The 14,541-nt window shown below is 43.5% G+C and overlaps 1 protein-coding gene across 1 annotated transcript in view; it reads left to right on the top strand.

Annotated features, from left to right (window-relative positions):
* The first annotated feature begins 9,186 nt into the window (after nucleotides 1-9,186).
* LOC147113860 (nuclear factor NF-kappa-B p105 subunit-like) overlaps nucleotides 9,187-14,541 on the top strand; it is an 88,303-nt gene continuing 82,948 nt past the window's right edge. Inside the window, exons 1-2 of the mRNA XM_085995236.1 lie at nucleotides 9,187-10,016; nucleotides 12,908-12,948. Coding sequence (XP_085851362.1) covers nucleotides 9,926-10,016; nucleotides 12,908-12,948 — 132 coding nt within the window. The 5' untranslated portion in view covers nucleotides 9,187-9,925. The remainder of the gene's footprint in view (nucleotides 10,017-12,907; nucleotides 12,949-14,541) is intronic.

Raw genomic sequence — 14,541 nt, 5'->3', positions numbered from 1 at the left:
GCCATGATCTTATTGAATGGCGGAGCAGGCTCGAGGGGCCGATTGGCCTACTCCTGCTCCTATTTCTTATGTTCTTATGTAAATCAGAAGTGTGGCGTTCAACTACGTGTGACAATAACATAGGAGAAAGATTTCCGGATGTTAATTGGATTTAATTCCCAATATCTATTCATAGAGCTGGAGACCTGGAAAGAGGTGGAGGAAGCATTGGGCAGCAGTGGGGATCAGAGGTTTAGCCAAAGAGAGGGTGCTGCAAGGAAGGTTAGCTATAGAGTGAGAGTCAAAGGCCTTGTGACAAAGTGGAAAGTAAAGGGAAAGTTGTAATATACAGGAAAGGACCTGCTGGGAAAGAGCAGCAGATGCCTTGAAAGACATCATATTATTGTGGAGAATAATATGCCAAGATTGGGGTTGTCACATTGGGAAAATGTCATGATTGGATAACTAAAGGAAAATATATTTATTGAAATAAAGCACTATTGATGTTACAGAAAAAAATCGAGAAGCATTGAAAATGATATGTTTGAGGATTATATTTGTTCTCAATTAAGAAATTAAAAAACTTTAACCATATTTTCTTGTTTACTTTCTTACAACAACCAATACTAAATTGTATTTATATATAGATACATTTATATATGAGCCTGAAAGTCCAATGCATTCTTTGAGATAACATCATCTACAAAAATATCCCTGTTGCTATTGAAGCATGTCAGCCTACACACCTTTCAACCAATCACATTGCAAAAAAGCAAAATCATTTGCTTAACAGAAAACGTAACTGTCCTATGGCTTAGGTGGTTAGGATGGATAGTGATTCAAGGCTTTGCGCAACCGATGAATTCTTCTATCTAGCATAAAAGTCTGCACATTCCTGTATGCTACAGAGGCACTTCTTAAAGGTATTGTCTAAACTTTTTTGCTTAATTTATAGACAAAAAGCTGTGTAATAGAAAAGAATTATATCAGAATAAAGGAGTGTTTACTACTTCAATTCATCAGTATTTGTGTACTTGATAAAATATTAGTCAGGCAAGAAGGCATTTTTGGTTGAATTTTGTTTTATGATTTTCATGTACAGTTGCAGATTACCCCTTTGTAAAGGCAGCAGCATTACTTTTGCATTTGTCAGTAATATTAGTCGCCGCAGGTTCATGGTCTCATAAAGGTGAAACACACACGTTGGGGCTGATTTTCACATGGGAAAATTGGCGTTAACGGAGGTACTGGCCTAAAAATGGGGTCAGTAGAATTACCACCCCATTAACCCTAACAGTCGGCCCGCCACCATTTTGAAAAGGGCTTACTGCTGGTCAGCCAAAGCGCTTGCCTGTTTCAGGTGGTAGGCCCCTATTGATATTGAAGTCGGGGTAATGTGATGTACATAGGAGCCTGACTGATATTTCAGGAGAGAACTGATAGCAGCGTGTGCTGTGCACTCTCCGATCAGTTCCATGGGTGATATAGGAACAGAGGCCTAGCATAGGTAAGTTTGAAATTATCAGCCCCAGAACTCTTCCCTCTGCGATTGCAACCGTCCTCCCTGCACTTATCTTGCTGCTGCCCGGGGTAGCCCGGTTTTGATCAGCCTTAATCTGGCAAGCTGCATTGGGACGTCCATTTGTCACCCTGCAGCTCACCGGTCCAATGCAAATGAGGCCGGGCTCTCAAACTTGCAGACGCCTCTTCGCCAGCAGGACCGGTGGTCTATGGTACACACCAATGGTCAGCTGCCCAAAACTCAGAATCGACCCCTGTGTATGTGTGTTGATGAAATGTGTTTGGTACCAAGTGCCATCCATGCTCTTTAATCAGAAAAATCCATTATCAGTAAATTGCAAAAGGTCATTTGATCCCTGATGCCAGGTGGCAGTCTTTATAATGTTATGGCAGTTATGTGTTGGAGTTTCACTTCTGCTTTATAACTGCCTTGCAAATGGTAAACACTACACAAGGAAGTATTTGAATTAGTAAGCAGAGATGCAGTCTACCAATAACCAAACTTTTTTGTTTAAAAAAAAAGATTTGTGTTCTGCCTTTTTAAGAATTCAAAATGTGTCTGCACCTTCTAACAAATAACATCAATTTCACTAAATGTTTTAATATTGAACATTAAAAAAAAACTAGAAAAATGTGCAGAACCATGGCAAATGGTATGTTAGCCTTTATTACAAGAGGATTTGAGTATAAGAGTAAAGACATCTTACTGCAATTATATAGGGCCCTGGTGAGACCACATCTGGAGTATTGTGTGCAGTTTTGGACTCCTTACCAAAGGAAGGATATACTTGTCATAGAGGGAGTCCAACAAAGGTTCACCAGACTGGTTCCTGCAATGGGGGGATTGTGCTATGAGGAGAGATTGAGTAGACTAGGCCTATATTCTCTAAAGTTTAGAAGAATGAGAGGTGATCTCATTGAAACATACAAAATTCTTACAGGGCTTGACAAGGTAAATGCAGGGAGGATGCTTCCCCTAGCTGGGGAGTCTGGAACCAGTGGTCACAGTCTCAGAATAAGGGGTTGGCCATTCAGGACTGAGATGAGAAATTTCTTCACTGAGAGGGTGGTGAATCTTTGGAATTCTCTACCCCAGAGGGCTGTGGAGGCTCAGTCATTGAGTATATTCAAGACAGAGATCGATAGATTTTTGAATATTAAGGGATCAAGGGATATGGTGATAGTGCAGGAAAGTGGAGATGAGGTAGAAGATCAGCCATGATCTTATTGAATGGTGGAGCAGGCTCGAAGGGCCAAATGGCCTACTCCTGCTCCTATTTCTTATGTTCTTATAATTTTTGATTCGCAGCTTTCTCTGAATAAATTAAAAAGCTGTAACTTTGTTATATCATTTTTATTCAAAATGGTATTATCAGTAAACTACTTTATGCAGAAAAGTACATTGAAACAATTTGTACATTTAACCTTTCACTTATGAATTCCTTTATTTTACTCACTCATGGAGACTTAGGGGTCGATTTTAGTTCAGGTGCGGGGAATTGGCGGGTTCCCCGAATTTAGTGATTCCGACACGATTGTAAATGGGTCTGTGAGATTGATGCAAATTTAACACAATTGCCCAATTGATTTCCAGCGTGTGGGAAGCATTGGCAATTGAGTATTTCCAGTCAGAAAGTTGCAGAATATGACGTCATCATTGCTGCTGCTTTTAAGGTCCACAGCAAGCCTTGCTTCTTCTGCAGGCTTCCAACCTTCCACATTAAGGCACAGGAGCCTGCAGGAGGAACGGCCAGCGGGAGGGCCAGATCTGCGCCCAAATTTGATGAGGCTTCACTACAGGCATTACTGGATGGTGCTAGGGCCCACAGGGAGGTCCGCTTCCCTTCTTCAGGGAGGAAGAGGCCTCCCAGCCATACCAAGGCTGTGTGGCTAGAGGTGGCAGGTCAAGTCAACTCCTTGGGGCTAACACAAAGAACGTGGTTGCAGTGCAGGAAAAGATTCCATGACCTTCTTCGCACTGGAAAAGTAAGTACTGTATGATGTTTCCATCACCCTCAGTCTGATCCCCATTGCCTTTCCTCACCAGCACTCAGCTTTAGCAATCTCTTCCTGCACATCCCACTAGACACTCACATCCATGCACCCTTTCCCATTCCCTCTCTCTATACTTACATTCACAGAACTATGCCACCATGCAGCCCTCACACTCTGATGCTTTGAACACAACTGACAACACACAGGGAGGGCCCTTGGTATTGCAACCTCACTCCATCTTTGTCTCCTTCTAAGTATCTATGCTATGCAATCTCTGCACTCACTCCTTCATTCTCACTCAACCTCCACTTGTCTCCCTCATTGCAGGAAAAGAGAGCTCACAACAGGAGAGAGCGAGCCAGGACAGGAGGAGAGCCTCCATCCGTAAGATCAGAGGTGATGGAACTCCAGGCACAGATGCAGGAGTCTCTGGCAGGTTTTGTCTCTAGGGTCGCTGCGAGTGTGGAGCGAATGGAGGAGTCCATTGCGAACATGAGCAGAGCCTTTGTGGAGCCATTGGCGCATGAACGCATCAACACGGAAAGGATGGCTACCTATGTGGAAATGATTGCTGCCTCTGTGGTAAGGCTGGCTACGGTAGAAGAGAGGAGGGCTACGGCCATGGAGGAGGTTAGTTGCCAGGGTATGGAAAACATGGTGAGTGTTCAGAATAGAATGACATCTCTTGAGGAGCGATGGGCATCTATTGAACAGAGAAACCAGACCTTCATGGAAGTCCTTCTGAGTAGGACTGCCATTGCAGTACCTCCCCATGGCCCCCCCTGATGTGCAGCAAGCTGCTCTCAAGCCACTTGCAGGCACTGAGGTGGAACTGACCCATGAGAGGGAGGTTGGTGGCAGACCTCAAGGAAGTGGGGGCTCCTCTCCAAGCACTCACACTTCCATGCCACTGCAGAGCCCTCGGCCAGAGTCCACACCCAACGGAGATAGAGGTCTCAACCCCTGCACAGCTGCAGGAGCAGCAGACTGCTGGCGAGCCCTCACAGGCTCGCCACCCCAGAGGACACCCGCCAAAGGTGTCGAGACAGGAGCAGCAGGAAAGTGAGCAAGGGGCCTCCACATCTGCTGAAGCCACAGGGGAACCACTATGTAGGAGCACGGGTAAGAGAAAATGAAGCACAAATAGTCACAAGGGTAGTCATTTGGGTGAAATGCTGTGTATTTTGTGGAAATGCCATCAGTTGTGTGTTTTTCATAAAAATTCTGATGGCAACTTCTGCAGTTGTAGCGTGTGTCATTTCGCGAATGGGGCTGGAGGTCCTCTAATGCCAAGAGGGGAAGGAAAAAAAGGCCTCCTATGCTTCTGGTAGGTGCCTCAGTTGAGGAAGCGCTGAGTGAGGGTGGCGAGAGGGGTCTCGCAGGAGGTCACACTGGAGAAGTGTGTGAGGCTCCAAACTTCCACAGCTGTGATTATGCCTTCTAAATGTTCCCCAGACCTGAGACAACAAAGTCCTGCCACCTGCAAATGATGACTGAGCAAATATCCTCTTTAATGTTGGACCTGCAGCTGATAGTCAGCAAGCCAATAGTGTTCACGCCAGGTTTCACAGGCGTCATCCCCACCAGGCGCGTTTTACATGGGAAAAGGGTTAAACAGGCAAGGGCCTGTTAAAATGGGATTATAAAGGCCAATCAGTGCTGTTTAAGGGCCCTAAAGACCAGTCCCGCCTGTTGCAAGCGGGATTGATTCGGGTCAATCAGACACATCTAGGTTAAAATGGCGTAGAGGTGGGAACCAGGCGGGGGGGGGGGTCGCGACCCCTAGGTTTTGCAATTTTAACCCCCTGCATGCCTAAACGCCTGCCTCACGGCCCAATGAAAATCGAGGCCTTAGGTTGTAATGAAAGTATTCTGGACTATTCTGGAATACTGTCGTTTCAGTCAGACCGTGTCATTAAATACTAAACAGGTTAAATATATATTTTAGCATATTAATTGCAGAAATTGTAGAATGTACAGATTTTAGTTGATTATTTTTAGATGCAGGATAGGATTGCTTTCTCGCAACATGCAGGTTGTCAGTGATCATGGCATGAGAATCCAGTAGATGTGTACACGTTTTCCAAGAAGGTGCCATGATACCATTGTACTGTGGCAGTCTATAGTGCCAGTGGGACCAACCAGTATGTGGATTGCTGCTGGGTGATAAGGGGTATCCGTTAACCATCAGGCTGTTGACACTGCTACGCTACCCTCGCTCTCCCACTGACAATCCCTACAACCACAGCCGTGGAAATTCCCATGCCATCATCGAGTAGGCCATCGGAATTCTTAAACAGTGCCCGGACTGGCCAGAGTGAGCCCTGTAATGGAGTACCGCACATGATGGTGGCATGCTGAATTCTCTACAATATTGCCATGCAGCACGCTCAGACCCTGGACATGGAGCAGCAGGAAGCTTTGCATGACACTGAAGAAGAGGAGCTGGAAGATGATGAAGTTGCAGACCAGCACCCGCCAGAAGCTTGCACTGTGACGGTCCATCTGTTCACCCAGCAATTCACTCGAATTCCGCCCCTGCAATCTTGCCAAGATCACTCCTCCCCAACACCTTGCCTATTTCTTACAGCTCCCTAGATGAAATGCAAAATAATGACAATCACCCATGCACATGCCATGTGACAATGCAGGCTCTGTAGCTAATGTGGAAGCATTTTGCACAGAAACACAGTTGCAAAAGGCTCAATTTATTTAATGGTTTCAACAGCAGCCAAGCAATAACATTCACCCAAGTGTTACCCAATAGTGTCTGTCTTAAGTGTTATTTTACCTACTCTGGTGCTCCTACATGTTTCTGTCCCTGTGTCTTAATCATGGCTGATGGAAGGTTGCTGTTGCTCAAATGAGGGACTTGAGATGCTCATGGTTGGCAACCTCTAGGAGCTCACACAAAATCTCCAGCCTCCTCATCCCCACCGCTTATATCCCCAGTATCTCCAGTGCCTCCTACTCTATCGTTGTTAAGGCTAGAGAAAAGCTAATCCTCCTTCAGTTCTGGGCCTCTCCTTCGAGTTACTGCGGATGGAAGAGGAGTAAGTTGGTGTTGGGCTGCAGAAAAGGATTGCGCATGTGTGAGCATCAGCCTGATATACTGTAAATGCTGAGAATGAGACAAATAGTGCACAGGATGGGGAGGTAGTAATGTGCAGGAAAGTGGTTGGCAGGTAACATGCAATCAATCAGGAGAAGAGTGAATAGATTCCCGGCAGATACTGTGTGGTGGTGATGGGAGAAGAAGCAGGTGGAGTGCGTGGATGGGAATACTATGGGGGAGAGGAAAGTGCTGTAGTAAGACCTGTTGCACAAAAGGGGACAGAGCAAGAAGTGAATCTCACCTTGGCAGAACGGTAAGGTCATTAGGGGTCTTTTTGACTTTGGACGATATTGGCTCGTCCACCCGTTAAATGCCTCTGCATTTCATTGAAAATTGGGAGAGGTATTTAACAGGTGGCAGAGCCCATATCATGCATTTTACACTACCAAAGTCAAAATTACCTTATTAAACAATTTCATGCATTTGGATCCATGTCCTAGGGGTGATGGTGGCAGAATTAACATGTTCCACAATCTCCCTTCAGGCCTGTTGTAAAGTTTGTCTTGACACTCCCTCCAGTCAAGGGGAACAAGATCTCCACAAAAGCACTGACCTACTCCAACAGGATCTCCAACACTGCATCTGAAAATCTAAGGGCAGTTACCTGTACCATGACAAATCCAAGTTTCTTCCACAGAAGCTTTAAGAGGTGCAACTTCCCTTTAATTAATCACCAGGCTTGATGGAAATCCCACCCTCCTCATTGGCAAGCTACTTGTCAATGCCTAAAAAAGTCATGGACAGCTCACCAACCATAAAGCGACAAAACCATCAAAATGGTTCAGGCCTTTCACATCCATTCTTTGGGTAGCTGAAACTGTGTCCGAAGTCAAAATCAACCCCACTGATTTCAACAGAATGAAAATCTATTGGGTTCTACAATAGCTGAGCGATCTTCTATCACAGGTTACACTTACCACCCAGGAGGCAAAGTTGAAAATTACCCCAGACATGAGAGAAGTGAATTACAATTATCCACATGCAGATGTCCAGACATAGCTCCTTAACTTCATTATTCATTTAATTCTGTAGTTATGGATGGGCTAATCCTTTGTGATCCTTTTATAGCACGCACAATAGTATAATACGAAAAAGCACTATAAATGTTTTAAAGGCTATGTTAAATTGCTTTATTATATTTAAAAGTCATATTTTTCAAAACTTGCTGGATTTGCACATTAATTGCCCATTAAACTCACTGCAGAAACTTAGTGCTTGTACTTAACAGTGTAAGTACCTTTTAACAACATAATAATTGTTAATGCAATGCCAATCAACCTCTCCGACGAGAAAGGGAACAATTTAAACTGTTGAGTCTCATTTCTGCATGGAGTAATTTATGCTTAAAGAGTTTTAAAATTTAAAGGCCATGAATTTGTGGTCGGTATGCCAACATACTCTCAGAGTACACCATCATACCGCCTTTGAAATTGACTGCAAGTTCGGGATTTCCGCATGCACTTGCGCTAAATCACGAACTTGCAATCTGTCAAGTTCCGAATAGAAAGATAATCCGCTGCAACTTTCAAATCCTCATTGATGGTGAAAAGTTGGGCTAATTGCCCGCCAACTGCGCATCAATTATGCTGGAACATTTTACGACTGGTGCAAACAGGCACAGGAGCCTGTTTGCACAGCATAAGAGATGGGAGGATGAGAAAATTGTATAATAATTAAAAAGGAATACGTAAATGAACCTACCAGGCAGCTGTAAAGGCTTGGTTTGAGGGATGAGATTGTTATAATCTTTTTTAATCTTGCAGAGTCTTCCAGTAAATAACTACTTACTCCAAAGTATTCCCTGTGCTTTTTAAAGCCAAGTACTGTACTTATAAATATAATTAGTATCACGCCGGTTAATTTACAAGTTGTAATACACAGGGCTTTCTATGTTTCCTGATTGGCTAGTGAAAGGAACACCGCTCCACGTGATCCCAGGTATGCTTACGCACACGGTGCGCCCCTGGGATCCATGAGCCACTATGCTGTGCATAACTCTGCAGCATTTCAAGGCAAGTTTTTGCTTGGGTCTTCGCACCAGGTAAGTGTGGATTTTGTTCTGAGGTCATCGGCGTACTCCTTACCTACGCTGCTGACTGCAATTTCAGGGCCAGGATATTTTAACTATTTTCTTACTTTTCCTTTGTCTTTTTTCTCCCTCTTAATCCAACCTCTCTCTATTTCTCTTTCTGTAGCTGATTTGATTCTAATTCACCCTATTTCCTTATTCGTTGTTCCTCTGTTTCTTTCTCAATCCTTAAATCTCATTGGTTAAGGAGATGGACTGTTGGTCCATCGTCCATTGTTCACTTAGGTCCCAGATGCCCCATTATCAGTTCACACTTCCAGCAAGTTACGAACGTAAATTATATTCGAGCTGAAGGGTGCAGGAAAAAGTCTAGCTGTGAGATGTGCCTCTCCAGCAAGATTTGGCCCAGTGATTTTGAATAAAACCGTAAAATGCTTTTATCTGTTAAATTTTGAAACTTAAGTCAACACATAGCGTACATTTATTTTGAAATGTTCTTTAGTTCATTCATTTTTAATGATCCTATGATGGCTTGCATCAAAATATTGCATAACTCAACCCATTTGGGTGAAAGGCATAACATCATTAATACACAATTACATCATGGCTTCTCTGCACCCACTGGCTGAGAAACTATAATGCAAAGTTACATTTAAAGAAAAAAGAAGTTACATTTTGAGAAGAAACAATTGACAAAGTTCAAATTGTAGCAGATATAGTGGCTGCTTCCAGGCAAACTATTTCTCTCTGATCATCGTGTGTAGTTTTCATATTGATCCTTCCAACAATTGAACCTGTCCCAAATCTCACCAACACAATGACACCCCCTTACAAAGGCTGTAAATGCTGTTACATGTAATTGCTCTGGTTTTGGACCCGTTTCCTTAGCCTCCCACCTCTGTCACTGTGATTGTCCAGCTACTGTCGGTGAAGACCAAGTGGAACTGCAGGATCTGTACATCTCTAATAGCAATGCAGGGCCATGGATCAGCAAGTAAAAGAGTTCAATCTGATTAGATGCCTTGTCATTTTGCTTGACTGAACTGACAAAATCTATCACATGTGATGCTCTGTGGAGATCATTCCATAGCTCAATTGTTGGTTAGCATTTTTATATTGACATTAATGAAAATTGATGTAGTAATATTATTTAAAAGGGTGCTAAAATATACATCATATACAAAGCACTTAAATTATAAAATCTGCACCTTAGCATAAGGTATTACCTTCAAATCATTTCATTCGAAGGAATGTAAACTACATTTTTATGTTTGACTTTTTTCTAGATGGAGAGTATGAATCACTACAATAATATAGACGTAGACTTTGGTCTCAGCTGTCAAGATTTGAACTATTCAGATCCTGCTTCACATTTCAGTAAGTGACTTATTATTGTTACTGGATGATAAGGAATGTTTCCTGTTTTTTTTACATATGATATCATTGCAAAAGATAAGAGCAATTTTCCTTGCCAGGCTGGATTTAGGCTTTCCTGCCGAGCTGCTGGCATAAATCTAGCCAATAGTGCAGTCAGCTGACTGTCCACGACTTTCCATGGTAAGCTTGTTTGAATAATTATTCAGAGCAGCCTGTGCAGTTTTGGCCTTGTGCAAGCAGCTAGCTTAATAGGGTATGTGCACAATGTGACCAGCATGGAGAAATTTAACGGAAAGTTCGGACTTAAAGGTAAATGGCTAACATTATTTCAGCCTTTATAGAGCTTCAAAATTAATTTAAAATATTTTGTCAGCCTTTGCCAAGGCTGGGGGAAGTGGTTGGCGGTGGGGGCGGCGGTGGGGGAAGCGGAGAAGTGACATTCAAAAATGAAGTGAAATGAAACGCGATGTGAAGGTATGAACTAGATTCTATGTGCAAGTACTGAAGTGATAGAGCACCCGTGAATGGAAAAATTGATGTGCTACTGCATGAGGTGGGTGGGAGGAAGGTTGCCCTGTTTGGAACCCTGTTGAGCACCCCACCTCGAGACACCAGTGCACCATTCCTGGCGGCAGTTAAGGACCAGGTCTAACGCTGCTCACAGGACCAGGGAACAGATGCAGAAGAAGACAGCACACTTTAAGGAATCTGTCAAGGTAAGACTATCCAACAGTAAAATGTATTGGGTACATGGCCCGGAATTGTACATTACAAATGTTGCCTGGCAACCTGTTCCACATTTACTGTTTAACCATGCAAAGTTCTTAGACAACTTTATAGCTTATTTAATGTATCTCATGCATACCTATACTTCAGTTCGGTATACCATCAAGATGCAATGTATAGTTGAAAGACTTATCACAGTCACGTCGTCCAAGGAGATCATACCTCAAACCATAGTGACACAACCTAGCTGCATAATGCAAACTGACTTACTGACAGATTGTGCATATGTCTGTTGATGTACATGTGTCCCTTCAAGTTTCAGCATCTCAAGACTACTTTTCGACTTGTACAACAAATTGGCACATCATTCCTAACCCCTTCTAGTGAAGCATGGAAGGCAAAGGAACATCTCTGGTATGCCCATGAAGCTCTGGTGAGGTCCGGGGTCCTGCTTACTTGGGCTGACGTGTATCTCTGCACTCTCCCTTAAATCCAGCAGACTTCCTTCTATTCCTGTAGCTCATTGAGGGCAAGAGCAATTGCCAACAGAATTCCAATGCTACATGTGGAGGCAGTTTCAGTTGATAGTGATACTCAAATGAAAAAAAGAAAGTGAAGTAAAACGCAAAATTTTGACAATGTAACAAACTAAATTTAAAAACTGAAAAAGTAAAAATAATTGTATCACATATTCTCTCAAACTAACTCCATGCACTTCAAGAAATAGTGCTGTAGGCTATGACGTGAGTGGGATTGCACCTGTTTTATACTGGTTCTCAGAAATTATATTACATTTCTAGAACAGCCACAGAAAATGCAGGGGAGGAGATGCCCTGCTACATTTTGCATAATTTCACATCCTTCATGAAGCCCCTGTTCACTAGAAGCCCAAACCATTACCAACACTAACACAGCCCAGTCAAAAAAAAGGGGAGTGACTCCTAATGCATTTTTGGTGCAACCAATACTCCGCCCTGATTTTTTTTGGCACCTCCCCCCAGTATAGGTTGGGCAAATTCACCACCAGTTCAGAGCAGCAGAAAATTTCCCCTATTATGACTCAAGGCTGCAGTACAGGTAGGTGTACCATGCACCACTCGACCAAATAAATTTGACACAAAAATGTATATTGGCAGCAACTTGTGCAAACATCTTCTCTGGGGGCAATTTTCATCTGCCTACCACCTCGTTCGCACTGATTTAAAAAAAACAGTTGCTCCACTGGCTGCCCAAGACTTGCTGGATTCTATTCATATGCTATTCCAGGTCCCACAAAAGTCTTCCCACTTGCCCCCCACCCCTTTCAGATTGCTTCCCCCCTTTAAATGCTTACATACGGTTTGGCTCCGTGAAGGATTTGCTGGATTTCCCGCCTTACCCCTCCACAATCGGCGAGTTGCCTGCCAGTGCACTCGGAGTGCTGGCAGCTCACTAATACAAAGATATTATTTAACAAAGGCTTGTTTTGAAAATTCCATTGGCTAAGTGAATTTGTGTCGGTCTGTGTACTCTGTTAAAACAGATCTTTTTAAAACCTATTATGAAAACATTTTGGAGCTGATTCTCCTAAAGGGCACCAAATCATGCAGGTGGTGAGTGAAGTGATCGCACCACCCGCCCGATGGCTCTAGCGAGAGACCTGAACCATCAGGCCTCTTGTGAATGGGATCGGTGACCCACCAGCACTCAATGAGCACTGGCAGGCTTCTCTTTTAAAAGGGGTGAGGCAATCCTGGGGGGCGCGGGGCACTGAGCATCTGGCATTGGGTGGGAAAATTTTTCTGGGGCCAGGAGGAGCAGTCATGCTTTAAGGACCGCTGTTTAGGCTGATCTACATCCAGTGATAGTGGGCAGAGCATGCGCTGCGCACGTTCTAACTACTGGAACCGTAAAATTGCATCAGGCTCCTACTGCTGGTGTAGGACCTCAATTGTTTTGGGTGCATGCATTGGTTGTCCATTTCCAGGCCCGTTCAAAAATTGAATCAGGCAGGTCTCAGGCAGTCAGTGACCAGTAGTTTGTTTTTTTAACTTTTGTCTGCCTATCACCCCGTTTTTCAGTGTGAATGGAGCAGTAGGCAGACACACATCACCCCTTTCAGATTTATGTGTAACTGCAATGGCCTGCTGAATGATTACTAATGCTGATTTTTTTTCTCATTTTAGCATGTGATCCCTACATTGAAATCATTGAACAACCTAAACAGGTAAGCTACAACAAATCATGCAAATAATCATTTTGTTTTTGCTGGAAATGCAAACATTTATGCTTCAATAAGGGTGCATATTGGTTATTAGGACTGCACAAGTGAATCCTCATACAATCCTTGGGTCAGCAATGTTGCAGAAAAATAGGCAGGCAACTACTGAAACCATCAAGTAAAATCTTCATCTTAATGCATAATTTGTTAACAAGAACATAAGAAAATCAAGTGGGAACAAAACCATTTGGTCCATTAAGCCCACTCCATCCAATGACCAGCTATGTTTATTCTTCCCTTGTCCCTTCACCACCACCTGTGGATCCCCTTTATTATTGAAGAAGAATAATGCTGCAATCTTGGCTCCTGGCAACAACAGCAACCATAAGGCCCTAAGGCTTGAAGATTGTCCGAGGGAGGAATTCATGAAATAAACTACTGCACTTGCTGTTTGAATCATCAGGCTACCTCCAGGATGCCTGTTTAATTTTATTGAACTTTGGTAAATTTGAGATTACTGAGCAGTTCATTTATATTTTAGGCAGTGTGCACTTTGGTCCACAGAGGGTCTCAGCACAAGCCCCACCACCATGTTTCTACAGGTGCCCCTTCACTGGGGCAAGCCATGGGACTCCAAACAGGAACCTGAGGTGGGAGGGATGAAATGTCCCCATTGCCTCATTTTCATAGTTTCGCTGGGCCTGTGCCTACTGCAAGCACAGGCTCGTTTAAATCAGATGGGGAAGCCCCAGGAAATCCGAGTGCAAAGTTGTGGGCCGGAGACCTAATACATAAGTCTCCGCCCCCATTTCCTCTTGGCTGTGCCGGAGAACGGATTGTTTCTCAAGTGCAGTGAAGTGGAATGTCTCCCCATCATCTCTTGTCCTATGCTTCTTGTTCCAGTTGAATAGCTTTAAAGATAACAATAATATTTCAATAAGGAGAATTAAAAAATAAATTCTTAATGAAACATCTAACAGTTAATGCAGTAAGAACATATTATCACCTTGTGTTGAGTTCTCAAGCCCAGTTGTGGGAGGAGGAGGGGGCAGAAGTTGTCTGGGGAGTTGCGAGGCAGAAATAAAGTGCCTGTGCGTGCTCTGGAAGTGAGGGAATATCCAAAGTGAAATTAACCTTGACCGCTCTCGCATCCTAGCATTAGAAGACGTCTGGGAGTAAGTCGCTGAGGCACTCTGCATTTGAGAAATAGTGAGTAATAGAAGGCGTCTAAGAAGAGGGTAAATAATTAAAAAGGAAAAATAATAGTATAACGCAAACAAGTATAAGGACTGATTCTCTGATCAACGCTCTTGTTGAAGAGTGCCACCGACAGGGGGTGCTAGTGATGCAACTATGGGTCCACAGCCCATGACTTCATCTGTTCAAATTAAGTGAGTGCTGCTTCTTGCTAGGGTTGCCCAAATGGGGAATTAGCCATACTGACAGCTGATGATATCCTCAACTCATGACTAAAAATTTGAATTTGAATGGGACTTGGCTCATTGGCTCCATTTCAATACCAAATCTGATCAGGCAGGTTGTAGTTGTGGGAGATATAAGCACTGCCTGGGGGAAAGAGACCTCCTGTTAATTGCATCA

The sequence above is a fragment of the Somniosus microcephalus genome, chromosome 8 (assembly GCF_052327205.1).
Source record: "Somniosus microcephalus isolate GS21.2 chromosome 8, FLI_Smic_1.0, whole genome shotgun sequence".
Taxonomy (NCBI): Eukaryota; Metazoa; Chordata; class Chondrichthyes; order Squaliformes; family Somniosidae; genus Somniosus; species Somniosus microcephalus.
The sequence above is the reverse complement of the archived record's forward strand: the minus strand, read 5'-3'. Positions and strand labels throughout refer to the sequence as shown.